Source organism: Grus americana, chromosome 3, assembly GCF_028858705.1.
Source record: "Grus americana isolate bGruAme1 chromosome 3, bGruAme1.mat, whole genome shotgun sequence".
In the NCBI taxonomy this organism is placed as follows: Eukaryota; Metazoa; Chordata; class Aves; order Gruiformes; family Gruidae; genus Grus; species Grus americana.
Window position 1 is genome coordinate 3,646,456 of NC_072854.1, and position 27,986 is coordinate 3,674,441.

Sequence of the window (27,986 nt, forward strand, 5' to 3'; positions counted from 1 at the left end):
CGCAGGCCGCAGAGCTGGGAAATCAGGAGCCCTCGTTATCGCAGGGCTGCAGCCAAAGCCCCGGGAGCCCGAGAACGGGGACAGCAGAGCAGCGGATGAAACACGACCTGTCGGCTGTGCCCGGGCCAAGGGGGCTGCGGGAGCTCCTTCCCGGCCGGGTAACGGGGCTCCGCACGCTCGGAAACGTCCAGAACGGCCCGTAATGGCGTATAATGTAACCCAGCGTGGATGGTGCTAGTGGCGGGGGCCTGGGCTGCCTGTGGAGCAGGGCTGGGGGAGCGCGGGGGGCGTTTCGGAAAGTGCAAGGGGCAGGGTGGGCCCGAGCTGCTGGGCTTTGCGCTGAGGAAGAGCGGCGCTGGGCGCGACAGCAGCGCGGTGTCCCCGGCACAGGGCTCTGCACCCACACCGCGGCCACAGACCGCTTCGGGGGCAGCACCTGCCACCGCTACGTGTCAGCGTGGGGAATACCTGAGCTCTGCCCCTGCCTGCTCCCTGCCTACTCCAGAGCTCTGCTCCCTGCCTGCTCCCTGCCCGCTCCACAGCTCCGTCCCCTGCCCGCTCCACAGCTCCGTCCCCTGCCCGCCCCACAGCTCCGTCCCCTGCCCGCCCCAGAGCTCCGCCCCCTGCCCGCCCCGCCCGCTCCACACGACCATCGCCCCGCCCCTTCACCAAGCTCCGCCCCCGTGCCCGCCCCCGCGCAGCTTCTCTTTCCCGTTGGTCTCCTCCGGCAAGGCCCCGCCCCTTTCTGCCCCGCCCCCTCCTCCCACCCCGCCCACCTCCCTTAAATGCCCCGTTAGGCGGCGGAACTGTTGTCATGAGGCCGCGGGGTGCGTCGGGTTCATTGCTGCAGCACGCTTTCCGGTAAAGGCAGACGTCCCGCCCCCAGAGGGCGGGAGCGGGCGGGGATTGGGTCTGGCGGGTCACGTGGGTGACCAACATCCGGGGAAGGGCTCGCGAGCTTCCGGCCGGGACCGCTCCGCCGGGCGCCTCCTCAGCGGCGGGGCCGGGGGTGCTGGGGCGGCGGGGCCGCTGCCCCCCTCCGGAGCCCGGGGCTCCCCTTCCCGCGTCAGTCGGTGCCCGCGCGCCCTCCCTGCGCCGGGCCCCCCTCCGCCGGGCCCCCGCGCTGCCCTGTCTCTCTGTCAAGCACCGGGGATCTCCCCGCGCCGCCGCCGCCCCACCCGGCTCCCCCTGTCAGCCGCCCCCTCGGTCGGGCACCGGGCGCCCTCCGGGAACGGGGACGCTGTGAGGGCATCGCCCTTCTCCGAGCGGGGGTTGTGGGATCCTCCCGCTCCTCCCTCCCTCCTCCCCGCCTCACCTTTCCCCCTTTCCCCCCGCCCCGGGATCGCCCCTCGGGTTAGGCCCTGCCTGCCTTCCGTGGCGCCGTACAGGGCTGCCTGCCGGTTGTGGGCTATCCCGGGGCTGTCCCAGGTTGTCCATCCCATCCCTGCTGGCGTTGGTGAGGTTATACCCCTCTTTTCCCATCAAGTTTTTGTGGCGAAGGCCTCCCCAGGCCCGTTCCCTGTGCTAGCAAGCATGGAGTTTGCAGAGCTGATCAAGACCCCTCGAGCGGACAATGTCATCCTGCACCGCCCTTTCTACCTGGCAGTGGAGGGGACTCTGTGTTTGACTGGCCATCATCTCATTTTTTCTTCACGGCGTCAAGATAATGCTGAGGAGCTGTGGCTGCTGCACTCCAACATTGATTCTATTGAGAAAAGGTATGTCTTCTCAGTTCCCTGCCTACCCATACCTAATTGTTTGTGTCTTCTTATGGGTTGAAAAGTAGTTGTCAAGGCTGAGTCGTGCCTCAGCTGTCTTGAATCCTGGTCTGGAGAGGAGAAAGGACAGTCCATTAGAGCCCAGGGCAGAATATTGGCATGGGTGGATTGATTCTCATTCTGTTGGGATGTTGATATTCGGCTGTTGCACCTAAGGGAGGGGTTTTGGTCATATATAGAGTCAGAATTTTTATGTTCAAACAGTACTCTTGTGTTCATCGTTCAGTGGATTTCATCAGTAGCTCTTGAAATGCTCTATAAAGGACACATCTTTACCGCCATTCAACAGAGATGGAAGCTGAGGCACTGATTAAGTGATTTGCCTTGGGTCACCCAGCAGAACTGATGGCAGAAGTGGACTCTGGACTTTTTCAGTCCCAGATCACTCTCCTACTGCTCAACAGCATCATCCCCTTACTCCTCCAACTGCTTATGGAAATCAATAACACTTTAACAGTGTACCTCTTGTGGGAGTGACGTGGTAAAGCTGAGTTGTAGCTGCAGCACTCTGTTGTTGTTTTTTTTCTTCTTGCCCATCCGCTTTTGTTACAGGGACTTCAGAAATTAATCTTCTTTCATCACTTCCGTCTGCTTTATGTGTACTGTTGCCCCATCACACTTCCCTTGTTGAGTGGCAGTCCTATCTCAGCTGGTTGTTGTCTTCTGCTTCCTCACCTTGGTCCTTTTTTTCAGTTTGCTCATAACATTTTATTGTTTTTCTTAATTACAAAGTCAATCCCGTTTTACTTGCTTTTTAAGGTAATCTGGAAGAATAGACTTCCTTTCTGCCAGCAAGACTCAGAAAATCAAGCAGCAGCAATTAAAAATATCAGGTTGCCTTTCAGAATGGGTGAAGTACTGGACGCTGATTAAGTTGGTTCCCGTGTTCCTGATTTCTCTGAGTGTTTCTGAGAAATGCTGCATCTTGGCCTGAGGTGGAGAGGAACAGAGTGGTGGAAACCTCAGGAAATCTGTTCCTATGTAGTACTGCTCAGTCATCAGGGCGATTTGGTCTCATCCTCCTTACTGCTTGTACTGCACCAGCTGTAGCTGCATTTTGAAAATTATTATGGACAAGCTTTTCTTTTTTTTATTTTTTTCTGAGCTTAGTTGCAGTTACAGCGTAAGTTGTACCAAATAAGCAAGAGACACTCTAAGTTATGGCGAGGGAGTAGTGCATTGCTAGCTCAGTATGTGATTTATAACGGAGTTAGCTATGTCTGCAGATACTCACAGCCCTTATTGCCAGCCCTAGTTTCTAGAAGTTCTCTAGAGCAGACATCTCCTTCCCCGAGAGGAGCTTTGTGTGAATGTAACTGCAATGAAACTCTGCATATAAAAGGGTAAGAGTATATTCTGCTGGAGATAATGGAATAACAAGATTCTTAGATCAATAAAGGTTGTAGAAAGTCCAGTTTGCACTACTTCACGTTAATAGTGCACAACAACTGTGATATTGTGCCAGGTTCATAAAATGTTTTGTCCCACTTTCATGATATGGGTGTCTGGAGAAGAGAAGGCTGCGGGGAGACCTTAGAGCCCCTTCCAGTTCCTGCAGGGGCTCCAGGAAAGCTGGAGAGGGACTGGTGACAAGGACAGGGAGTGACAGGCCAAGGGGAATGGCCTGAAGCTGCAGGAGGGGAGATGGAGATGGGATGTGAGGCAGAAATCCTTCCCTGTGAGGGTGCTGAGGCCCTGGCACAGGTTGCCCAGAGAAGCTGTGGCTGCCCCTGGCTCCCTGGCAGTGTTCAAGGCCAGGTTGGATGGGGCTTTGGGCAAGCTGGGCTAGTGGAGGGTGTCCCTGCCCATGGCAGGGGGAGTTGGAACTAGATGGGCTGTGAGGTCCTTTCTAACCCAAACCATTCTATGATTCCCTAATTATCAGATGGTCATCAATCTGCTTCTTAAATTTTTGTAGTTTTTTAAGCAGCTTAAATATGATCTGTAAGGTTTGTGGAGAAGAACAATCTCTAGTGATCTCCTGTGGTCTTTTTGCTTAAAGAAACATGGAAAGGAAACAGAGCCCTAGTGATGCGTGTGTGTTACATAGCTGCAGTGTGTTACTGCGTTGGGGATCAGTGAAATAGCACTGCAACAAGGGCAAACGATGCACAGGCTGTCTCTGCTGGAGTTGCAGAACTTTTCTGTCAAAACACCTGTAGTTCTTCTTTCAGCACTACCCAAATTATAATTGGGTCTGCATGTTAACCTTTGTCTGCACAGAAGAAATAGATAATGACCTTTCAGCTGGAATAATAATTCCAAAATAAATTACAGGCACCTTTTGTAGCACAGGTGAAGCAACCCAGGGCTTAGCAACAGGTCTCTTGGAGCATGTACAGCTCTGCCTTTGTGTGTGCACGGTCTAACTGAGGATTAGGCCACGAGAGACTGAGGCTTGGTCCTTCATGTCCTGCCTACTTCTGCCTCTTGCATCGTCCTTGGCTGCTGCAAACACTGCTGCGGTGTCCGAGGAGATTCAGCTGCTTTTCCGTAGTTTGCTACTTTGTGAACTAAAATCCACAGCATTTCTGTGGGTGCTATGGGCTAGTTAACATAAAGAAAACATTTAGTTTCTGTGCAGGCATCATCCGTCTTTCAGGTACATAAGGAAAACTGGAGAGGGCGTCTGTGTGCTGTGTTTGTTTTGTAATGTAGAGGTTTTCTCTGAGTTGACTTGAGCAGTGATAAGACTTTAACTTCTCTGAGCAAATGGCTCCATGGGACTGCAGGTATCAGAAACCAAACTTTCTCGTTAAAAACAAAGCAGTGTAAAGTAGCTAGACTGAGATGTTATTTTAAAAATTAAATTCAAGTCAGATGTTTTTAGCAGGCCTCAAAGTTTCAACACATTACTGTAATGAACCTGGTAACTTGCAGCTGAAACTTCTAGTACTCTCAAAAAACACCTGAGCTTACCTTTTCTTTCCTGTTTTAAAGCAAAGCTGGGAGGAAAACCTTCTCTTCTCTATCTTGTAGTACTTCCACTCACTGCCATATCACAAGGATGGAACTCAAAAAAAAAAAAAGTGGAGCACAATTTGCAAATACCAAAGAAGGGGGTTGTTTTGTTTATGTATTTTTTGAAAGATGGTATTGTAGACATATTACTACTAAAGAAATTTTGTCTTGTAGGCATGTGTTGTGGGAAGAGCTATAGTACCTCGTTGTACCTTAGATTCTGTTCTTAAGAGGCTCTTTTTTCATCTGTTGCTGTAGGTTTGTGGGCTCATTAGGTACCATCATTATAAAATGCAAAGATCTGCGAATTATTCAGCTGGATATACCTGGAATGGAGGAGTGCTTGAACATTGCTAGCTCTATTGAGGTAAGAAATCATTATGTAAGTAACACCTATGTTCTCAGACCTTGATCTGGCCTCAACCGTAACAGTAGGTGGTTTCCCCCAGTTAGGAAGGTTTTCATTGATGTTCTGGAAGGCAAATGAGAATTGTGGGATATTTCCTTTCAATTGTCAAAATATTGTTTGCTGTTTGTAGGGTTTTTTAAGAAAACAAACAAACCCTCCGCTTCTTTTCTTGATCAAAAAATCTTGAAATAGCATTTGCAGAAATGAAGCTCAGCTTCATTATGCTGGAGCACGAGGAGGCAAAACCAAATCAGACAGGTTGAATTTCAGATATCTCAAACAATATTAAGTGACTTTTTGAGTTTAAACTCTGTTTTTAGCAATCAGGTAAACATCATGCAGGATGTGTGCCAGTAGTTATGTTCAGTGTGCATCTCTCTCATCCTTTGGTGCATTGTTACATAGCGTAGCCTGCAGAAGTGATACTGTGTGTACAAATCCACACTTGCTGTTAGATTTGTCTGTTATCATCCACTTCTATCTGTGCTACTGTTTTTTGTGTGTTAAACTACCCTGCAGGTAACTATTTTACACTTAATGGTTTTATGCTTTTGGGTGGCTTAAGTTTGCATCACTGATGTTAGAGGAAAACATTATTGCTGTATGTTTTTTAGAATAAAATAGCAGTCTGAATGAATTAAGTAGCTGTTAATTTCTCTCACCCACACAGGCACTTTCCACTTTGGATTCTGTCACTCTCATGTATCCCTTCTTCTACCGGCCCATGTTTGAAATTATTGAAGATGGCTGGCGCTCTTTTCTGCCTGATCAAGAGTTTGAGCTCCTCAGTTCAGTGGTAAGTTGGATCTTAAGGATTTGCAGAGGCACTCGGATATGTTTGTACAAGTAGTTTGTGAAGTATTTCACCCAGTAGTGTCTGGAGTGGAAACCCTGGATGGTAAAAAAAGCTGTTCCATGCCTGGGTGGAAAGTGAGTGTTGTTCAAATATTCATTCTGTAAGTAACAAGCATTTCTGTTTATGTGCTAAATATTCCTGTTTAGCATTTGTGTTTTACCTTCTACAAAGGGAGCTTTGAGGCTTATTTGAGTTACCTGGGAGGATGTGAAGGTAGGAAGTGTTTTAGTCCCTTGGGGATGACCCTCCTTATTGTAAGAACAAATTCAAAATTGCTAAGGATTTCTTAGCTCTACAGGAAGATGACAGAACATAAAGATGCCTGATTTGAAACACTCTTCACTCGAATCCATGCCGGGGAAATACTGTGAGTGTTCAGGCAACAGGGAATTTCCAGTTGTATTCTTCCAGGTGCTGTGAGCACAGTATTTTGGTACCTGTAGGGTAGAAATTGTTCTTGTGGCATTGCCTGTTGTATCTTTTAATCAAACTTCATTTTAGAATACTGAATTTGATATAGTGGGAACTGGCTCAGTTGCAGAAGCCTACCTGTTTTATCGTGCCTTGGGTTAGCATCTCTGTGTTCCAGGTCTTTGTTTCGCATTAAAGATGTGCGCTTGCTGCATCATCTTAGGTTTCTGAGACCACATCCATTAGTGCAGCATCAAAGAACATTGATTTTTTTTTTCTTTTATTTGCAACCCAGCTTGTCTGCAGCATTTATTACTTCCTGTTTATGACTAATAACTGAATAATATGATTAGCTTGACCAGATTCATATGGTGAACTCACTAGAAAATTAAAGGAGTTCAGGGGTCTTTCTATTTTTGTCTTGTAGTTGGACTACTCTCACATGTCCCATCTTCTGCTGTCAAAAGATATACAAACTGACCAGTTATAACAACTAGCACCACAGTTTTGGTTTTAATTTCAGCTGGGGAAGTCAAATGTGATCAGTGTGTGCTCCTGTTGGGAGGCAAAGCAGCAGACGCTTTCCCAGCTCAGCAGAGGAAGCTTGCAGGCATTTCAGCGAGAATCAAAAGGCCAGAAGCTGAAGTGCTATCTGGTGAGAAGGGAGGAGTGTGAAAGCCGGATTGAAGGCAGCAGAAAGAAATCCCTTGGAGCTCAATGAAAGATTGCAGGAGATGGTTCTGCTTCTGTTCACGTTTTGCTTTCTATGTGTAGCTGAAATCCTTTTCAGATTTCAGGAATCGAATCACTTGATGGTTGTATTTAGCAGCATGCAGGTGCTAACATGGATCCATTGATATGCTGCTTTTTTTTTTCCTTTCAGAGGTTTAAAATTGCATTGATAGCTTATTTGTGGATCTCTTGCCTTTCTGAACATGTGCTCCTTGGAAGGCTTACATTTAAATCCTAATTATTTTGTAGTGTTACATTTCAAGGGCAATAATTCATTTCTTTAAAATATGCATGTCTAGCAGCTGTTGATTAATTCTTGGCTTTTAACCCAAAACTTCAGCTGTAACTTCTTTTAAAAGAAAGGGTGATAAAAGCCATGTTCAAATGGCTTCTTCTGAACAACAGATAAAAATATTATTGACCAAATAATTCTTGTTCTGTAATTAAACTTTCTTATATGACAGGCTAGAACAAATAAATGGCTGACTTTTTTTTTCCTCCCATAAGTCAAATGAGTGGAATTCAGAAGGTTACCTCCCTCTCTGTTAAATCATCCATCTGGATCTGTTATGCCTTACCTTCCCCAATATGGTAACAACTTTCAAAAACTGCATTTTACTTGCACTGCAGCTCTAGTAATGTGTTAATTCCACACTTGTCTGCTACATGAGAGTTGTTTTAAAACTCTGACACATTCTGTAATGGCAAAGGAAAACTATAACAGTTAAGATTTTAAAAAGAGTTAGGTAATACATTAAAAATTAGATAATCTATTATAGTATTATACTATATAATAATAATAATAATTTCTCTGTTTATCTTGGCTTACGTTGTGCCCAATGTGTTTTTCTCCCAACGCACATTTCACACAGTGACTTCACTCCGCTGCATTGATCTGACAATGTGTCATCTAGCATTGCCCCTAGAATTTGATAGCAAACACCCCTGCAGCTCAGCATTAGGGAGGCTGCTGCACTATCACAACATTCTTGCATTTAGTCTGTGAAGGTGTTAAGGGAAGAACTGTTTAGGCAAATTATTTCATTTGATCTAAAGAAATTGAGGAAATTAATAACTTTCAGTGGACTGTCACTTGCTGATGGCTGTTGGCATGTGTGCTGCCTGTTATTCCTATTTTTTGGGAATAACCCACAGCACAGGTCAACAGGGCTTTTGTCAAGTGTCTTTCCATGAACTGTCGTTGTGATAAATCCAATGTATCAACAGAGTAGTTCAGCTGAGAATTAAGTCATATGAAGAAATCAGTGCAGTGTTTCACTAAATGTCACAGCAAAACTTCCACAGTGCCTGCAGGCTCCAAACTATTGTACTGCAAGATGAGACTTTAAAGATACTATAGACAAATATATAAGTGGAGCAACAGATGCACAGGATAGTTAACGTTTCCTTATCCAGCTTTTGATTGTGTGTATTGTGGTTTGCTTGAAGCACTGGGTAGTATGTGAAATTTGGATTGGTTATAGATGTCAGGTGAAATGTGTGTAAAAATTCATGTTCTTCACTGTACTACTGCGTTACCAGTTGAGTGGCTGAATGGAATTAGAGGGGTTTCATGTTTTTTCTGAGGAGTCGGAGAAGAGATAATAGGTGTCTCTTTTGCCAAATCCTACAACTGCAGGATATTGCAAACTGTAACTCTGGAAATTCAGTTTCTTCTGAAGTGTAGAGACCCTGAGAAATTTGTACACTAACAGTATAATTAAAGTGAAGGTGTTTCATTGCCACAAAACTCACTTTCTTCATTCTCTTTTTTCTTCTTCCATTTTCTTGTAGGAAAGAGCTCAGGGTTCTGGACAGTTCAGCTGTGCTTTATCTTCTGTACTGGAGCTTTTCTGTTAAAAAAAAACAAACCTGAATTTCCTGAGTTTGGGCTCAGTTTGCAATGGTGTGGATAGCCCATATTTTGCTCTTATCAGACAAGCATCAATCTTTGCTTGCTCCTGCTGGTAATGCTTCTTGTCTGCACACAATCTGTTACTAACAGGGCTTGTTGCCTTCTACCTGTTCTTCGGTGATGGCCTGTGTCATTGCTGCTTTGCAGGAGCTTCAAGGTCTCTGCTAGTTTCATGACTCTTCTTTTAAGGCTTATTAGTAGACCTTGAATTGTTTCACACTGTTTTGGGGAAAACGACCTCTCCTAGCAATTGTAAGTTTTAGGAGGAAGGATAACTGTTGTTTTAGCCTTTCAGTAACATTTGAAAATAAATATTTCTAAACAAGTACTAGGACAATAAAAGTAGAAATGTAAGAGTTAATCCTGCACTGTGTTTAAAAAAAAAAAAAACAAAAACTTCTGACTACTTTCTCTTTTCTTTGGAATCCTCCCTCCTTTCTGCTCAGCCCCCAATCCTTTGCTGCTTCTAGCCTTAATTGGAATTAAGTAAATGCTAACTTTGTACTCTCTGAGTTTCACGTAGTGTACTTATCTGGTGATGCCTGAAGATGAGGTCCACCTTCTCTTTCACCGCAGTCCTTACTGCTTCCTGCATCTGCTGCTGCACACAGTTGAATTGCTGCTACCTCACTTTTCCAATCAGTAATGGCAATTTTTTCTTCCAAATTGCAGGCGTACCCCAAGTAAAAGCCACAAAGAGACTTGCACTGTTGGGTTTTACTCTCATCTGATTGATGTCAGAGTATATTTTAGCAGTCTGAAGCTGGCATTGCAGAGGTTAACTGGATCTCTGCGGAAGTAGCTATGGTATAGAAGACAAATGGTGCTAATTGCTGCCATGCTCCTCCTCCTTCCCATCTAACAGTAAATTATAACGGGATGATGTAACAGTATCATCTGTCTCCTGTTATAAATGGTGAGGACAGGAGGTTATGGGCAGAGTTAAATTACCAAAGTGGGAGATAAGTCACGTCGATACTCTTCCATTCCTTTTCATACTGGCGATATCAGTAACAGCCAGTCTCTCAAAAAAGCATACCACAGAGTTCTGATTTTGCTTTCTGTACGCCCTATGGGGCAGTAAGGCATTTATCAGTTCTTTTCTATATCCATGCATATTTTTTTTCCTTGTAAATAAATTGCACACTGTCATATGAAATCTCTAACTTAACATAGACACCCCAAAAAGCTGTAAAAAAAAATATCATTTTTGGTGCATTAAAAGCATGAGCTGTGACCAGCCGGCTTCCCTTATGTGATCCAGAACTTCTTTCATCTCCACCTATGATGTGATTGCTGGAGGCAATTTAATTTTGCATCTGAGAGAACCTCTGCTTTTTATAAAATGTAGATGTTGGGAGAAGCTGTTTTGAGGCTAATGAATAATGAAATAAGCTTACAACAGGGACGGTGCAAGACTGTCCAGATAGGCTGCTGAACACAGGTAGCAGTTGCTGTTCTTGATGATGATAATACGCAGGTATACCTTTCCCAGCACCTTTTTCTTAGCAAAACTGTCCCTCTTGGTGGCAGCCTGTCTCCTACACCCCACATCCCGTGCCTTGGGTCTACCGATGATGAAATAGTGTTGTGAATCAGATCAGCTTGTTCATCTGATGGAAACAATCCATTGCCAGAAAATTTTTCTAAGTTGATCCTAGTTTTCCATTGGACCAGTGAGCCAGTCAGATTTGTATAACCAGGTACCAGTCAGGAGGTGTAAGGTACGAGGTAGTAAGCCTCTGGAAGAAAGGAAAGAGGAAGAGAGACCTGCTTCTACTTAGAGCTGTGTAATTAATGCATGCTAAACTACCCTTCCTGATTTGACATGGGTTTTTTGTGTATTCTGTTACTGCATAATTTAATTGTCATGCTCTTCTCTTACTTTCTGTGATACCTGGTTTATCCCCCTACCTTTTTGTCTAGCTGAAACTTTCTTTAAACACAAATGAGCAGAGTTTTTTATGGCAGCTGCATGAGGTCTCTGCCTGCTGCAGTGGCACAAAAGTACTTCCCAGTCTGTACTGAAAACACCTCAGATAAGGAGTTACTTAAGGTCTTGTTTGCTTTCTCACTCCTGTGTCATGTCAGTGCTTAGGAATTAAAAAAAAAAAAATCCACCTTGAAAGCAGCTGTCTGTTCCTCTTGAAAGGGTTTTTATATTTCACTTCAATTTCTTTGTGTCTCAAGCTTTTACAAGCAAATTTAACTGCTATTCTGCTGCTACTTTTAAGAATTTAAGGCTGCTATTAAAATCAAAACATGTAGAGGCTTCTGGGTCATTTTCCCCACCAAGGCTTCTGCCAGCAGTTTTTGCTGGCCGTAAGGAATACAGGAAAAGGATGTGCTGGCTGCAGATGCAGCCCAGCCACTGTTCTGCTACTGACGACCATGAGCTCAATTCCTGCCAAATTTTAGGCAAGGTTCTGCTGTGTGCTCCTCAGGGAAAAATACGTGTCTCGTGGCCACTTGATGTACCTGGATGGTGTCCATAACGCAGCAGGCAGTGGTGTGGTACCAGCCCTGAAGCAGCAAGCCCTCCGTGAAGGCTGGGTTTGTTGGAGGCTACAGTAAGGGCAGCGTTAGCTCTTCCAGCCTGGACTTCAGTAAGCAAGGATTCCTCATCAGTGAGGCCGCCTGTTGACCTTTGGTTTTGTCTGAGATGGAGCCAAGTCCCGTGTCTGACCCTAGGTATCGAGTAGACTGGGTTCTCATGCCAAGTGCCTGCGAGGCTGCAGGGTGCCGCCATTCAGCACTTTTCACAAGTGCTTGGCTGTTGGAAGCTGAAAAGTTATATAACAGGAGTTTGCGATGAGACCTTTCTGCTTAGATGCTGTGCTGGTTCCCGGAGGTGCTTTTGGAGGAATGGCTGTAGTGGTTTACATAAAGCAGAGCCCATAGAAAAGAACTAAGCTGGAAAGGTTAAATTGCAATTTTAATCTCAAATGAGCTTCATCGTTTGGAGTTGGTGGACATTCTTGCCTCTTGGCTGCCATTGTTCTCGTGGACAGCGTTACTAACTGTGCTCTCAGCACAGACAGAGGTTTGCGCAGATGTCACCTGCATAAATCAACCTTTTTTCCCCTAAATCTGCTGATGCAGGAATACACTTCTGTTCTGGGGTCTCCCCAAGAGCGAGACATACAACACTCTTGCTTCCTGTGAGATGGGAGCAATCTGCAAGTGCTTTGTTATGTTGTAGTGCATACTGCAGATGTGCTGTCTGCTGTGTCTGTGAAATAATTAAAAGCCACAATCACCCATTTCTGACCATGTGGGCTTATTTTGTGCTGTTTGTTGAGGATGTGGATAAACCAGACAGGGAACCGTTGTTCAAGTCCTGCATCTCAGGAACCAGTCACCTGAAAGTTTGTAGGCAACAGAAAAAATTATCTGCACGCTTGGTAGTGAGCTTCTGGGAGCTGCTGCAACAAGGTGTTATGATTGCAGGCAGCTTCAAGAGGTGTGGGGCAAAAAATAACAGGTCAACAGACTTATTAATGGATACTAAAAGGACTGGGCAGAGCTATACCTTCTAATATCTGTAATAAAACATCTGAGAGGTAGGGCATGAGGATGCACTGCAGAGAGGGACAAGTCTTGTTTGTTCTTCTTGAACAGCATCTCTTCTGCCACGTTTTTGTTGGAGACAGGATACGGTGCTGGATTTGATCTGACTGATTAGCGTAATTATGCTGTTACAGAGGGTCCAGATTCCTAGATGACCAATATGAGACAACTGAGCCTTCACCTGTGGTGCAAATGGAATAGATCACCAGTATTACTCTGTGTGTGCTTTATTCAGAATGTGAAAGTTCTGCTTCCCTAGTATGCTATGCTGTAACAGAAATATTCTGGTTTTTTGTCCCGAAGCCTATATGTTCTTATCTTTCTCAGACAGATGAATGGCGTCTCAGCTGCATCAATAAGGAATTCTCTGTCTGTCCCTCCTACCCTCCGGTTGTCATTGTCCCCAAATCCATCGATGATGAAGCGCTTCGGAAAGTTGCCATGTTTCGCCATGGCAGTCGCTTTCCAGTCCTCAGCTATTATCATAAGAAGAACGGGATGGTAAGCTGCATTTGAGTAATGGTTGTACCTGAAGGAAGTGTGTGAATCTCTTCATTTAATGAAAAAACAACTTGCGCTCTATATTTAATACAGTTCATGAGATGTTAGCTCATTTTATTTTTCAACTTATTAAGTATATGCAATGAAACTGGTTCTGGCTGATGGAATGAGTAATTGCTGCCCTAGAAATAGCTATTAAGCTGCTTGTTTGGGAGCGTATGTGGCATGAGCTTGCTCACAGCAGTAAGAGCAAGATGAGACTTGTAAAGCCACCACTGGCACCCTTACTTGCTTTGTCTGCCAAGAGGCTTCATGCCGAAAGGATGGCAGAAACCACATTGTCCTGTCTCTGGGTGGTGGGCTGTCTCCTTCGTAATAGTCACGATGACAGCAAGCGTGCCCAGAGCACTGTTTCTGCTCTGTAACTATGGAACGACTGATCGGAACAATCTGTTCTCTGAGCCTGTCGGTATAACATGTTTCAGGAGTAGCAAATTCTTGGTGTTGCACAGACTTTACCACCTTTCGACAAGCTAAATCTAATTGAGTGACTGATACGCTATAATTAAGAAACATGCTTTATGAAATTGTTGAGTAATTCTTTGTATCTCTTGCTGATGTAACCAGTTCTGAGGATGTTGGGATGTCCAACCTGCAGCTTGTAAGCTTGATGCAGGCTTCTGAGCCAAGTGCTCTAATGTGTTCTCACCTCCTGTTGCCAAGACTTGTAAGTCCTGAATTAGAGGACGTCTAGTCTAACGTAGTAGTACCTTTGGGTTGTGTGGGGTTTTTTTTGCTTTGCTTTAAAATCAGCCATCCACCCACTTCATAAGTCATGCTTTCTGCTTTTTCTCAGCCCGACTGAAAACTGTCAAAGGAAGATTTGTTCAATTATCTCTCCATATTTTTCATGTTTCAAGTGTGAGGAATATAATAGCATTTGGCTTGGAGTGCTTGAACTTGTGACAGTAGCGGTGTCTGTCACCTTTGTTCTCCTGGTGCTGAGTTCTCAAGCATAGTTGGGGTGGCTGACTGGCTGCCCTCACATTTTAGTTATCATTTGAGCTGCTGGGATGCTCTCTGAATTGAAAGGCATTTACTGAAGAGAAATCTCAGGTAATAAATCTGTGGACCTAGGGTTTATTAGTCTAGCCACCGGGTAAAACTGTACCTAGCAGGCATCTTTAACACATGAATGACTTGGGTGTTTTAAAAACAGAGTTGGGAAGAGACCTTAAATGATGATCCTGAAAATGCCGGTTTATAAAGGAGCCGTCAGCAGGAAGCCAGTTCAATGGCTCACAAAGATGGTACTGCAGGAATAATTAAAGGGATAGAGCTTCTAAGAAGATGTCTGTAATTTAGAAAGTGGCCTGCCAAATGATTGCTCAATTCAAGGATTTCTAGTTTGTTTGTTAAATAAATGCAGTCCATGCAAGGGATTGCACTTAAAAGAACTGAAGGATTCAGGACAAGGGAGAACAGCAGCTGTAGTAAGAACTATAGAAACACTTCACTGTTTGCCTGTGTCCAGACCTGGTGGATTAACCTCGAGGTAGGTGGAAGCAGGAAGTGCGGTGAGATGAGAGCTGCACTTGCTGGTGCAACTCCACAGGGAAGAGCTGGAGATCCACGAGGGCCCCACTTGAACGTTACCCCTGAACTGATAGAGGAAGCTTTTTTTAAGTTTATCTCACTCCTGTCAGCATTCTTACAATGACCTGAGTTTTTACAGGAAATAGGAGTATCCTGTGTGAATTTTGGCAGCACGCTTCTCTAGAGAGCCATTCTCCATGCCTGACGTTGAGATCCAGTGATCTAATAGATCAGTTTTCAGTCTCTGATTGCAGATGTCTAAAAAAATCCTCTAGTGGAGGGGTGTCCTTTGCATAGTGAGTTTAAACCTCCAATTCTTGTATTGGAGCTCAAGTAATCAGTGATTTTCAGTCTTAAGTCTCTCCATTTCCAGTGCCTAATTCATGGTTATTTGTCTTTGCAGGTGATGATGCGAAGTAGCCAGCCTCTAACAGGTACGAATGGGAGACGATGTAAAGAAGATGAGAAGCTCATTAACGCCACGCTACGGCCTGGCAAGCGTGGCTACATCATTGATACGAGGTCCTTGAATGTCGCCCAGCAGGCCAGGGCCAAAGGAGGGGGCTTTGAACAAGAAGCGCACTATCCCCAGTGGAGGAGGATTCACAAATGTATCGAGAGGTGGGTGAAATCACACGGTCCTTCTGCTCGGCTTTGTAGGGTTGCATTGGTAAAGTCCATAAAGTATTTGGTTCTGTAAGAAATGGTCGTGTATCCTGGTTGCTGTCAAGAGGGTCACGTTCCTTTTTAGCAAAATGAGGTTACGTGGATGATAAAGCTATTTGGCTTTGGAAAGCTGTGTTTGCTTCCTTGTTCTGAACAATCCGCTGCAAGTTTCAGACATCTGCCTGTGCCATCTCTTTCTCTGACCATCTATAGCTGTGCTCCAGCCTTCCTGTGTTCCTCTCTGCAGTAGCATGCAGGAATGAGCAAGTACTTTGCCAGAAAATTTCTGAAGGTGGGGACTTGTTCTGCGGCAGTCACACTTCTCTTATCCAGTACCTTTCTCTGGACATCTAATATTGTTTGGGCATTTGGAGACAAGTTACGAAGTTAAATAAACTTTTGGTCCAATGTTGTTCAACTGCTCTAGCCTTAGTTTTGGGTAACCCTTCTGCATGGGCATGCAGTAATGTTACTACTGGAAAGAAGTCACTCCCCTCATCGCTGTATAGGACAGCTCTTGAGGAGCTAATATAAGGAATTTCCTAGCTGTTGCTTTGAACTATTTGGGTTTGCTTCTAAAAATTTCGTTGCCTTAAGTTTGATGTTGGTTATTTTACAGGTGGACATAAGCATCAGATAGAGAGGAATGAATAAACCACAATACATAAAGACTAAATATCTCATGTAATGGGCAACCTGGTCTAGTGGAGGGTGTCCTTGCCCATGGCAGGGGGGTTGGAACTAGATGATCTTCCAACCCAAACCTTTCTATGATTTTATTTTTATACGGCTTTGTCAGCTTTTCTGAGATGTAGTCTGCTAGCTGCATCCTCTATTAGACCTGAGCACATGCTGGAATTGGCATTAAGTGGCATTTGATCCATCAGTAGTTGGCATAATGTGAAACAAGACCAGAGCAGTATCTGGTTATATCGCTGCATGCTGAATACCAGCTTTCCAGGACTTGAGGACATAATGCAGCAACTGCAGAAGTGACACAAAGTGTGTTCTCTTCCTCCTCCTTTTTCTTACGTTCTTAAGAAATGTGTGGGATCGAGTGCACCCTCAGCAAGTTTGCCAACGACACCAAGCTGTGTGGTGTGGTCGACACGCTGGAGGGAAGGGATGCCATCCAGAGGGACCTGGACAGGCTGGAGAGGTGGGCCCGTGCAAACCACATGAAGTTCAACAAGGCCAAGTGCAAGGTCGTGCACGTGGGTCGGCACGATCCCAAGCACAACTACAGGCTGGGCGGGAAAGGATAGAGAGCAGCCCTGAGGAAAAGGACTTGGGGTGTTGGGGGAGGAGAAGCTCAATGTGAGCCAGCAGCGTGCGCTGGCAGCCCAGAAAGCCAACCGTGTCCTGGGCTGCAGCAAAAGAGGTGTGACCAGCAGGTCGAGGGAGGGGATTCTGCCCCTCTGCTCTGCTCTTGTGAGACCCCCCTGCAGTGCTGCGTCCAGCTCGGGGGGCTCCCAGGACAAGAAGGACATGGAGCTGTTGGAGCGAGTCCAGAGGAGGCCACGAAGCTGATCCAAGGGCTGGAGCACCTCTGCTATGGAGACCTCAGGCTGAGAGAGTTGGGCTGGTTCAGCCTGGAGAAGAGAAGGCTCCGTGGAGACCTTAGAGCCCCTTCCAGTCCCTGAAGGGCCTACAGGAAAGATGGTGAGGGACTGTTTATCAGGGATTGTAGTGACAGGACAAGGGGTAATGGGTTTAAGCTGAAGGAGGGGAGATTTAAATTAGATGTTAGGAAGAAATTCTTCCCTGTGAGGGTGCTGAGGCCCTGGCACAGGTTGCCCAGAGAAGCTGTGGCTGCCCCGGGCTCCCTGGCAGTGTTCAAGGCCAGGTTGGATGGGGCTTTGGGCAACGTGGTCTAGTGGAGGGTGTCCCTGCCCGCAGCAGGGGGGTTGCAACTGGATGATCTTTGAGGTCCCTTCCAACCCAAACCATTCTATGATTCTATGAAATTGGCCAAACTAATCTTAGTGTGGTTCTACATTAAGAAGTTAAGTCTAGTTTAAAATTTTCTGTTACGGTGGGGTTGTGTTCTTGTGATGGATGGCTTTCAGGCTACTGTTGCAGCTCTGCGGGTTTAAAACTCCCCCAAAATGTCTGTTGTAGTACAGAGAGTGAAGGTGCAGCACTTGAAGCTTGGCTGACACTTGCTAATGTCCAGGTCACAATCGCACTCGTATTTGGCAATGGGAGTGAGACTACTGAAATATATTTTACATGGAAAACGTAAGGTATGGCTAAACGCACAGAGTTCAGGTAAGATAAGGAAAGGGCTGTACTGTTGTATGGTTTTACGAAGCCATTTGTTTTGAAAGGGAAGAGATTACTTCTGTCCAAAGAATGGTATTTTGGGATTCCTGGTGAAAGCAGGATTGCTGAATGACAAGACATGACTTCTATAGGGTCCTACTTTTAGAAATAACTGCATATAAATCGTAATGCTTTATTTTGACATCGATGTATTTCTGTCAGCATGTTGTCCTAATTGCTACGTTAGTACTTAACGTTTTCCATAATATTTTGCTTTTCCCAAAGGTTTAATATTCTGCAGGAAAGCCTCATCAAACTCGTCGAAGCTTGTAATGACCAGTCGCACAATATGGACCGCTGGCTCAGTAAACTGGAAGCTTCCAACTGGCTGACTCACATCAAGGAGATACTAACTGCAGCTTGTCTAGCTGCTCAGTGTATTGATAGGTAAAGCTTTTTCAGAAAGCCTCAAGTTTTTCTCATTCACTGGTTACAGATTGCTTGTTAAATACCTCTGTTTCCACTTTAAGTATTAGTAACTCGCTGCCATGAGCTGGCTTGCTTGTACCCGTGCAAGATAATGTTTCATCATGGTTAAGGAATGTTCCTCCAGTAAATCATGCTTGCATTTTTAGAAGTACGAGCCTGAGGGAGGAAATCTTGAGTAGGAATAGGTATTAGATCACCTAGTTAAGGTGTATTCCTATGGCTGATGCAACCAATCTAATTTAGTTAGTTTTATTGAAGGTTTGGGTTAGAATGTGCCCATCTGAAATGCTGTTTGGTAGCCCAGTAAAGCGAGAACACACAGTTGTGGTTTTTTTTAAAAAGGTTTTTTTTTCCAGCTGAAAATTTCCAATACCCCAATACACACCTAGAGATTAAACCAATGGTATTTCCTTGTTTTCCCCAGGAATTGGTGCAGTGCTTTTTACTCTTGAAATTTTTATCCCCATAGTCCTATCTAAGCAATCCTGTTCATCCCTTATAAGTGCTTGTGACTTCTTCTAACCTGACATTTCTTTAATAAATACTGCTGACTTGGCTAACTTGTCCTCAAAATATCTTCAGATCTCAGACTGGAGAGCAAAAGCTAGCTGTCAGGTGCCAGGGTTTGTAAGCCCAAATGCAGGGGTCTAAATGATTTTCTTTGTGTCCCTGAGAGGAGCAAACCTTTCTCAAAACTCAGGGAAAACCTAGCTTTTCATATCAGCTAAGGAATGTGTTCTACAGATACACAAGTAGGCTGAAGTGCAGTCTCATTGTTAAACCAGCATTAATGCATTAAAATATGAGCTGCTGTGCTTTTTGAAAGCACTGACGGTGCCTGTTTAGTTATTGACTGTGCCAGAAAAGGATTGCTCTTGATCAATAGTTTTATCTGTAATCCTTTCCCGCATGTGTATGAGAGAGGCTGGTGATGAAACTCTTCTGGCTTGTTGTGACAGTGGAAAATTTCATCATTTTTAACCCCAGCTTTGCTTTTTTTTTTTTTCTCCTGTTTATGTGGAGCCATGTCAGGCCAACTCAGCATTGGTGCCTGGCCTGTCTCAATCAGAGCCTGGAGATGGTAGCTGAGCTGACAAGGATAGTTCAGTTATATTGGCCGCAAGGAGGGAATAGATGGGACAGCTCTTGCAGCACCTTAAAGGTCTGGGGCCTGAAAAATGAAAGGTGAAAGTAGTGTTATCCTGGTGTGCCCCGCTTTGGGAAGTACATAGGCTTGCAGTTAGCCTTGGCAATTGTGCTTGGTTGGTAAGCAGCCTCTTTATCTGCCCCTGCCTGGGGGAGGAGGAGAGAAAGTATCTGAAGATTATCTATATCATAGAGGCACTGGGTTTGTTTTAGACATAGGACTATAGACAAAGATGTTGCAATGTTCAAGATGTAGATATTTATGGTTTTCAGTTCAAAAAAGCAAGTAACACGTGCAGGGTTACTTGCTTGGTATATTGATCGATCTTGCCCACACTTTGCTGCTTACGTTGGGTCTCTGCACTGAAAGAAATACAACCTGCAGTTAATTTCCTTTCTGGGTGTATGGATGTTGGCAGAAATGAGACACTGGGTCAAGGTTTGGGAAGAGTAAGGGGAATAAATTCCATGTAATACCATGCATCCAGTCCTTCCCTTGGGAGCACGTGGATGAGATTCTGATACTGTATCCAAACACAGCCTAGGACGGAGGAAGAGGGGAGGGAACCAGCTGTCCTGGACAGTCCCCACTGGAGTGGGCCGTAGCAATGTGCAAAACCTTACTGCCCCAGACCGAGCTCCCTCTGCTCCTCACATTGTTCTGGTGATTCACTTGTGCTGGCGGGTGAGTGAGAAGCCTTTGTGCTTGGCTCTTGGACAAGCTGCCTTGCTCAGCACACCAACTCTTCTGCCTTTGTGGAGGCCAAGCTCTGTCACTTCTTTCTTTCTGTTGAACTGGCTTAGTGGCTTATTCTTAAAACTGAAAACACTGGTTGAGGCCCAAATACGATTAAGCTTGGGTTTGAGCACGAATCTCATGGTATTGTTTTGCAAAGCATCTGGGGGATGTTATGTCTTTATTGCAGTGCTTATGGGAAGATTTCAGAGTATTTAGCAAAACAATAAATGACACAATCATATTTTGAGATGCTATAACTCAAAGAGGTACCAATTCAAAACAGTGAGAACCCCAGAAGAGATCTTCCATCATTGTGGCAAAGGGTCTGGATTTCCAGCATGCTTCGCAAGAAACTAAGCCTTAGGTGATGCAGAGCTCTGGTTAGTGTTGGTGAGGATCTGGGTGGAGATGGTGCTGTATGCATCCATGTGGGGAGGGAAGGAGGAGTAAAGAGCCAGCAAAACCTCAGCATTGTCCGGGTAGTGACACTGGTGTCCATGGGATGTGTTCTGCTCATTCACACTTATTCCTTTCTACCTTTCTCCCAGGGAAGGTGCATCAGTGCTAGTCCATGGGACTGAAGGAACTGATTCAACACTCCAGGTAACTTCTCTGGCACAGATTATCTTGGATCCAAGATGCAGGACCATACGTGGCTTTGAATCTCTTGTTGTGAGGGAGTGGCTCCAGGTAAGAAATGTCTACGGACAAAACGGCACTCTAGTCCAGTGACAGTTGTATTGAGAAACAGCCTGAGAGGCAGCAAACAGGTTGGGCCTTGTTGCAGCCCTGCTTAGTGTGAATGGCCTTTGTCCGAAGAGCAGCATCGTTACTGAGTCATTTGTACCTCTGGCACTCTGTGGGGCCTCTGCCTCTCATGGTAGTTCTTTGGTTTCAGGGAACTGCCAGTTTTGTGTGCTCAGGGTGAACATCTTTTTTGAGAACACTGCTCAGGCTAAACCACAAAACCTTATTAGTTCTACTCTTTGTACTCTTGCAGCGAATCTCCTCAGCCTGGTCCTTCGGTGCACTTAGGCAAGTTTGTTCTTGGTAAAATCCTCTGCTCAAATGCAGTGCTGTTTACATAGCCTCAAAAAGGCAGCAAGGTTGGTCGTGGTTGCTAGCAATTTGTTACCGGATGCTTGACAAAATTATGGTTGTAGAAAAGAGTAGTAATCGCATAGTTGCATGCACAGAACTAGCTCTGAAGTCTTTTTGCAACATGTACTCACATCCCATTACTTTTTATGTGATGCTCTCTCTGATTCTTATGTATAGGCTGGCCATCCTTTTCAGCAGCGCTGTGCCCAATCAGCCTATTCAAATAGCAAGCAGAAATGGGAGGCCCCAGTGTTTCTCCTCTTTTTGGACTGTGTGTGGCAAATCCTTCGTCAGTTCCCTTGCTCTTTTGAATTCAACGAACAGTTCCTCATTATGCTCTTTGAACATGCTTACGCTTCACAGTTTGGGACTTTCCTGGGAAACAACGAAAATGAAAGGTTGGTGAGGATGCTTGCTTTGAACTCTTTAAATATTGGGCTGTATCTGACAAAAAACCCCCACAAGTTGTCTTGGTTTGAGGTTTGAAAAAGGGTGAGGGTGCTTGTGTGGTCTCCCCTAGCACAGGTGAGCTTCTCTTGTTGCAGTTACGTAGTCTGTTGCAATGTTACAGACCTTGTCCCCCTTGGAAGTGGGACACTGTGTGTTGAATTAGTCTTCTCCAAGTCCAAGCTAATACCTTAGACTGTCTTTTCTGTTTCCTTGTGTGGCCTTGAAAACAATCTCCACCCACCACCAGTTTATATAGTCTCTTACACAGAAATTCCTTCCATAAAAAAAAGCTAGAGTTCAACAGTGACGTGAATCATAGCTGTGGGAAGCAAACTTGTCCACGCAGGCCTGCGTGGACAAGGTCAAGGCAGTCAGAGGCCAAAGCTGGGAAGTCTGGTTCTTACCTTAGCTGTTGGGTAAGAACATGACTTTGTTGCCTGGTGGTCCCAACGCCCCCAGGAAAGGAAGGCTTTGCTTTTTGCATCATCCATTAGCCGCTGAAAGTTGGAAACATGGAAGAGCTTCTTTCAGAAGGATCTGCCTCACAGTTAGTTACACCTTGCCAAAAGCTTTGATTGTTTGGCTGTGAGCATCACGATTAGGTTTAAGGCCTTTTTGGCCATGCAGTACTATAACTTCAAACAGAAGGACCAAAAGTCCCTCCAGCTGTAACCTGTGACTTGGAGAAATGTGAACTGGCAATCTGCACTGGCTGAGATTCTGAGCAAATGCTGTGAACTCTCAGATGGATCCAACTGTGAAAGGAAGCAGCCAGGAGTGCATTCTGCTGGAGTTTGCCCTGTCAGGTAATGACAGGCCTGTGCTAAGCTTGCTGACGAACTTGTGTCATTTAAGGTACTTGAGCAGACCAACACCTAGCTTCTGAATCCTAGTCTGGTATAGGTGCTGTGCTGTACCAGGGGGGCAGCTCTGGGCATGCCCCGAGTAGAGCTGCTGGGAGTAGTAAACAGGGTGGAGTGGGGAGGATGAGCGCCTCCCACGGCAGATGGCAGCTGCCAGAGAGGTTGGATTCCTGTTTTGAACTTGTCCTGAGTTCTGTTCTCAGGACTCGTGGCTCCAGTAAGACCGTCTGATGATCTCCTGCTTAGCTGAAGAACAATGAATGAGTAGAAGGGAAAAACAGAGCTGATATTACAGATAAGAAAGGCAATTTAGAGCTCCCTATAAACCTCTGTGCCCTAAAAGTAATCTTTGCTTAGAAGCGACTCTTCTGTTTTCTGCAGGGCTGCCGAACTGGTGATCTGCAAAACCAAGTTAGACTTGAAACCGATAAGATGAAATTTGAAAGAGTATTGAATGTTACATGTAATAACCTGCCTGTCACATCTGAATATGTCAGCCTGTGAGCACAGAAAACATTTGAAGTCTGATGTTACGCTTGTGCTGTCTGAAGTATTCACAGGGATCGTGAATCTCCTGCCTGGGTGGCAGTTCAATTTGCTAGTGCAAGCACAATGAGGTTTACCAGAATCTACGGAATAGAGAGCACTCTCTAACTCCTGGGGGTGGGTTTGACCCAGGAACACAGCGCTGTTTCATCTCTGTGTCCGATGCTTCCTGCCACCAGAGGGACCTAATCAGACGTGCCCCTTGCACAATTCCAGCGATAATATTGCTTTAAAGTACCCGGAGAATTGCACGATGATCTTTCCTTGATGCATACCTACCACACTTCCCAGCTCTATCTTAACACAGGAGCTCAGTCCCTTTCAAAACCTGCCAGCTGAACCATTTTGGGGAGGTGACTGATTCTTCATCTAGACAGAAGGCAGCTAGCTTCCACCCAACTTACAAATGTTATTTCCTCACCTTTTCTTCAAAACTAATTGTAAAGAGCCAGATTGAGTAAATTGCTTTAGGTTTACACCCTGTACCATGTTGGTGAGAGGTATTGAAGGGATTAGCCTGAGTTGTATGGACTGGTAGCACATGGGAGAGCTTGTGGCATTCTAGTCTGTGGGGTTCTGACAAAACAAAATGAGGTTTTACAGTATAAAAGTGAAAGCTAACTTGTTCTTATGGGTTTTTTAGGTCTAAACTGAAGCTGCTGCAAAAGACTATGTCCCTGTGGTCCTGGGTGAACAGGTCTGAAGAGCTGAGCAAATTCCAGAATCCTCTTTTTGAGGCCAACAGCCTTGTCATCTGGCCCTCCGTTGCCCCACAGAGCCTGCAGCTCTGGGAAGGTAAGGCAAGCTTGGTTTTCCTGTTATAGGCAGCTTAAGTGTTCACCTCTGTCTCTTCTCTGTGCTTAGTCTTGTCTCAGCTGATGGTGATCTCACTCCCTTTGAGATCTGTTCCAAAGTATTTTTGGTATGTACCATCCCCAGAGGCATAATGCTTTGTGCTTCTAAGGTTTGGTGGAGCCTTCTTTACTACTTAGCACAGTATTTCTGCAGTGATGTAGTCTAATCTGTTCTGCAGGCCTAAGGTTTTTGTTTTATATCAGCCAAGACTTCTCTTTCTCCATTACCAACTGTTGGCCAGGATGATCTGTGCACAGTAGGTTTCCTGCTGCAGAAACTCTTCAGTATACATGAGATGGAGAAAAAGTTAATTACAGTGAAGCAAGCAGGCTGTCGTGGCACCGTGGAGACTGAATATGGGTTGGTCTGATCAGTATATGAGAAAAAAGGAATGAAACCCCCTCATTTTTTCTTTATTAACTCTGTTTAATAGAACAGTGAACTTGGAGAGGAGGATTGGTATTTCTAAATGCTATTTAGGAGGGCGGGTAAGGAAAAAAATGCATAAACTGTATGCATGTTACTTAAGAGCTGATGGAATATGAATGTTTCCCCCTTGTAACAAGAAACCCTCCTGACTCGTGCTGTCTTTGGGCTTTCAGGTATCTTTCTTCGGTGGAACAGGCCTTCCAAGTTCCTAGACGAAGCCCATGAAGAAATGATCAGCATTATAAAATACAACAAGGAACTTCAGGCAAAGGTTAATGCATTGAGGAGGCAGCTAGCAGAGATGGAAACAGATGATAGGATGCAGGAGAACCTGTGAGCTGGCAGGGCTTCCCTTTCCAGTCCCCTTTATGTTAAAGACTTAACATGGAAAGTGCATGTATTGCAGAGCCCTCCAGGTACAGCTGACCCTCAGTCCTCCCACTGCTGAAACCTTCACTTCACACTATGTACCTCCCTGCTTTTTGGGAGGGATTTCTGTTTTGTTTACAGAAGACATACACAACTGGGCATAGTGTCCTCTCTTGGCAGCTTTCCTGTCTCAAAACTGTGTGTGTGTCAGCAGAAGCCGGAACTCTTACCTCCACCTAACTGTATAGATGACCAGGATGGGCCAAGAGACAGCATGTTTCAAATTTATTTTGGACTCTTTTTTTTTTTTTTCTGGTTTTGTTGAACTCTCTAAACACTCGGCAAGATTTAAAATATGAAGTTATGGACAGATTGGTAAAGGCATTTTGTCTGAAAGCACCTTTTCTCTCCGAGAGTAAGTAAGGCAGCTTAGTTCTTTAGTTTCCTAGAAAAACTAGAAAATGGTATAATCTAACTACAGGTTCTGCCAGTCTGTATGATACTCTCAGTAGCCTTCACATCTAACACTGGGGTTTTTGTGTTAAGCATTGGCTTGGGAGCAGTAAGCTGAATACCAAACCAGAGCAAGAAATTTCAGTGCAATACAGAACTGAAGTAGGGATTCTGCTGCTAATGTTTAAGCCATGACCTTCAGGTGGAATTGTGCCTCATGGACAAATATCTCCTAAGGTATAACAAACTTTTTAAAATTCTACCTGGAAAACAAAGGTTAAATAGTTGGCAGAGGTGTTCACTTACAAAGCAGTGGCTCAGAGCTGTATTTTTAACTAGAGCCAGGCTGCCCTCTTGAAATATGGAACTGCACTGGCTGGTTTTGTGCACTTGAACAAGTTTACAGCACTGCAAGGGTGCAAGACCAGCACTTAATCTACAGCTCAACAAAACACTTTTGCTCCACCTGGTGCACTTTTTCCTCTCATGCTCTTACTATACATTTTGTGTAACATCAGAAGCAGAAGTTGGAAGTTAAGGTGATCTAACACATCAGGTAGCTGCTGCAGATTGAGGCCATCACACTACAATAATGCTAATAGTTTAGATCATTTGTAGCTGCTAAAACTGCTTAAAGACTTTAGGGATAAGCTTTTTTCCAAGTAACTCTGTATTTTGTAGCTGATCTTTGTATTTCCATGGCTGCAATCTGCTCTTTGTATGAAATCGGACTTTTTGCTAGAGACTTTTCTCCTTTAAAAAGCTAGGTACAAGTGGGTCTGAAATATTAACTCACCTAGACACTTGTTCAGCTTGATTCCATTGTTAGCTCTATGTGACTGAGAAGACTTGAATTAACAACAGCGCGTGTGGCTGGGATTATCTTCAAAGGCGCTTGCTGTTAGCCTGTTCCTACTGAAATGGATGGAGCTGCCTTAGGTCAGTGTTGATCTCTGTAGAAACTGTTGAGCTTCTGTGACAATTTATGCTTTTTTGGAATGAAGCTGCCTTTATTTAAAAGCCACTTCACATAAAGATGGATAGATGTGATAATGGAGGATCTTGAGTTGAAGTATCTGGAGAGTAATCTGCAAAAATCATGTAACCACTAAATATATTCTAAAAAAAAAGTTCTATAACCAAGGAACCTCTCTAAAATTATGTGATAGCGATGAAGTGCTACCTTAATGCCTTTTTCCTCAGTCCTTATTTCCTTAATTGTTTTCTTCTTGAGTAACCTAAACTTAGTCCTAAAGTCATCTGGCTTAAAAATTAAAAAGGTCCCTTTTGAACAGTTATTCACTTAAGGCAGAAGATTAATTCCCTCTGCTTGTAATACCAGTTACTTTTTTAGATTTGGAGAGTGACAATCTTGTTCAGTAAATCAAGTCTGACATAAGGAATGCTTCTCAGGGTGGCTGGTGATCTGTACCGTGTAACAGGAGAGGCACAAGTTGGCCATGCTTTCCTCCCACCTCCAAACACTGGCTTCTGGAGCTACCTTCTGGGTATATTGCAAATGTAAACCCTTAAAATTATTGCTCACCCTTCAAAATTATGTCTGTGGGATCTGCACCTGCCTGGATGTTGTTTCCCTATCCAATTTAGAATTTCTGCTGTTCCTGTACATCTGAAATGCATTATCACTAGCCAGATGGGAAGGAATCAGAAGGCACTATTTTCCCCATAATAGACTATACATAAAACACACTTAAAGGTTATGCAATTTCCTAACATAGTAATTATATATTGAGCTAAATAATAGAGAAGCAAAGAGGGTTTTTGATCTAATTGCCTGGCTGCTCTAGTCTCTCATGCAAACTGCAGGCATCTGTGAGGAGATTGGGTAACCAGCTGTGACAGCTAACAAAAGGCAGAAAATTCTCTCTGAGCTGGCATTTCATCCTCAGCTTGTGTTTCAGGACTGAATTCGCACCCAAGTGCTGTGTCCTTGGCTTGGCTTAGCAGTAGCGTGGATCACAGCCTTCATGTGAAAATGCTAGTGTCGTTCTGAGCAGCCACAGCAGTTTCTTCCCCCGTTCCTCTGCCGTGCATCACCTTGTATCCACTGCAAACAGCAGGAGGCTAAAGTTAACCTGCAAACAGTCACCTTTGTGAGACGTTACTTGGAGCAGTCCTGCAAGGTATTGCACCTTGTGGAGTTGAGACAAGATGGGTGCAGCCTTGCAGGCCCTCCTGGGAGAAGATACTTCACAGACCTCTTGTGTCAGGCTATTTGCACCTTCTCTTTTAACCTTTTCATTCCTGTTGCTTCCCAGGCTCCAGTCTGGTGGCTACTGGTGTAACACACAGCAGAGCACTTCAGTTCTTTGCTTACCTGTGTGCCCACTGTATTTATGCACATATTTAATATTGATGATCGGCTTGTTTCCTCTTAGAGGGGGATGTCTGCTGGACTCTGCCACGTGAAGTCATGACACCATTTGCAGGTTACCTGCATCTTCCTGAGCTGTAAGCACCATGGCAGTGCCCAGCTCTGAGCTCTTCAGTCTGACACTGCCTTACGCTCTTGCTGACACCCCTGCTTCTGCTCTTTTGCACATAGCTGTTTGTGTAATAAGCTGGACACTGAGGGCTCCCTTCCTCAAACTCTGGGGTCAATCACTGCGGACACTCTGCCATTTATCAAAAAAAGAAAAGGGAAAAAGGAATTAACTTGCACAGTTTTCATAAGGGATTATGTATCTTCAATATTTTGATTGTATTGATCTAACTCTTGAATGTGGCGACCGGTTTAAGTGCACTATTGTCCATGTTGCATATGATATAACTTAAATTGCACTGTACAGCATATTGGCGTCTAATGTATGCTTTGCTAAAGCCTTGGAAAGTGCTATCATGTACAGGTTCCCGTAGGAGGGCAAA

The 27,986-nt window shown here is 44.8% G+C and overlaps 1 protein-coding gene across 5 annotated transcripts in view; it reads left to right on the forward strand.

The window, feature by feature from the left end:
* Nucleotides 1-938: 938 nt before the first annotated feature.
* The window catches only part of MTMR9 (myotubularin related protein 9), a 39,098-nt gene continuing 12,050 nt past the window's right edge, over nt 939-27,986 (forward strand). The window contains exons 1-11 of one of the 5 annotated variants that reach the window (XM_054821074.1): nt 939-1,718; nt 4,998-5,106; nt 5,819-5,944; nt 12,960-13,133; nt 15,133-15,350; nt 17,946-18,107; nt 20,583-20,724; nt 21,313-21,533; nt 23,638-23,789; nt 24,452-24,549; nt 24,789-27,760. In XM_054821074.1, coding sequence (XP_054677049.1) covers nt 1,534-1,718; nt 4,998-5,106; nt 5,819-5,944; nt 12,960-13,133; nt 15,133-15,350; nt 17,946-18,107; nt 20,583-20,724; nt 21,313-21,533; nt 23,638-23,789; nt 24,452-24,549; nt 24,789-24,887 — 1,686 coding nt within the window. In that variant the 5' untranslated portion in view covers nt 939-1,533 and the 3' untranslated portion in view covers nt 24,888-27,760. Of the gene's footprint in view, nt 1,719-4,997; nt 5,107-5,818; nt 5,945-12,959; nt 13,134-15,132; nt 15,351-17,945; nt 18,108-20,582; nt 20,725-21,312; nt 23,348-23,637; nt 23,790-24,451; nt 27,761-27,986 lie in introns of those variants that run through there. The other 4 variants (XM_054821076.1, XM_054821075.1, XR_008576474.1 and 1 more) reach the window with 4 other exon arrangements.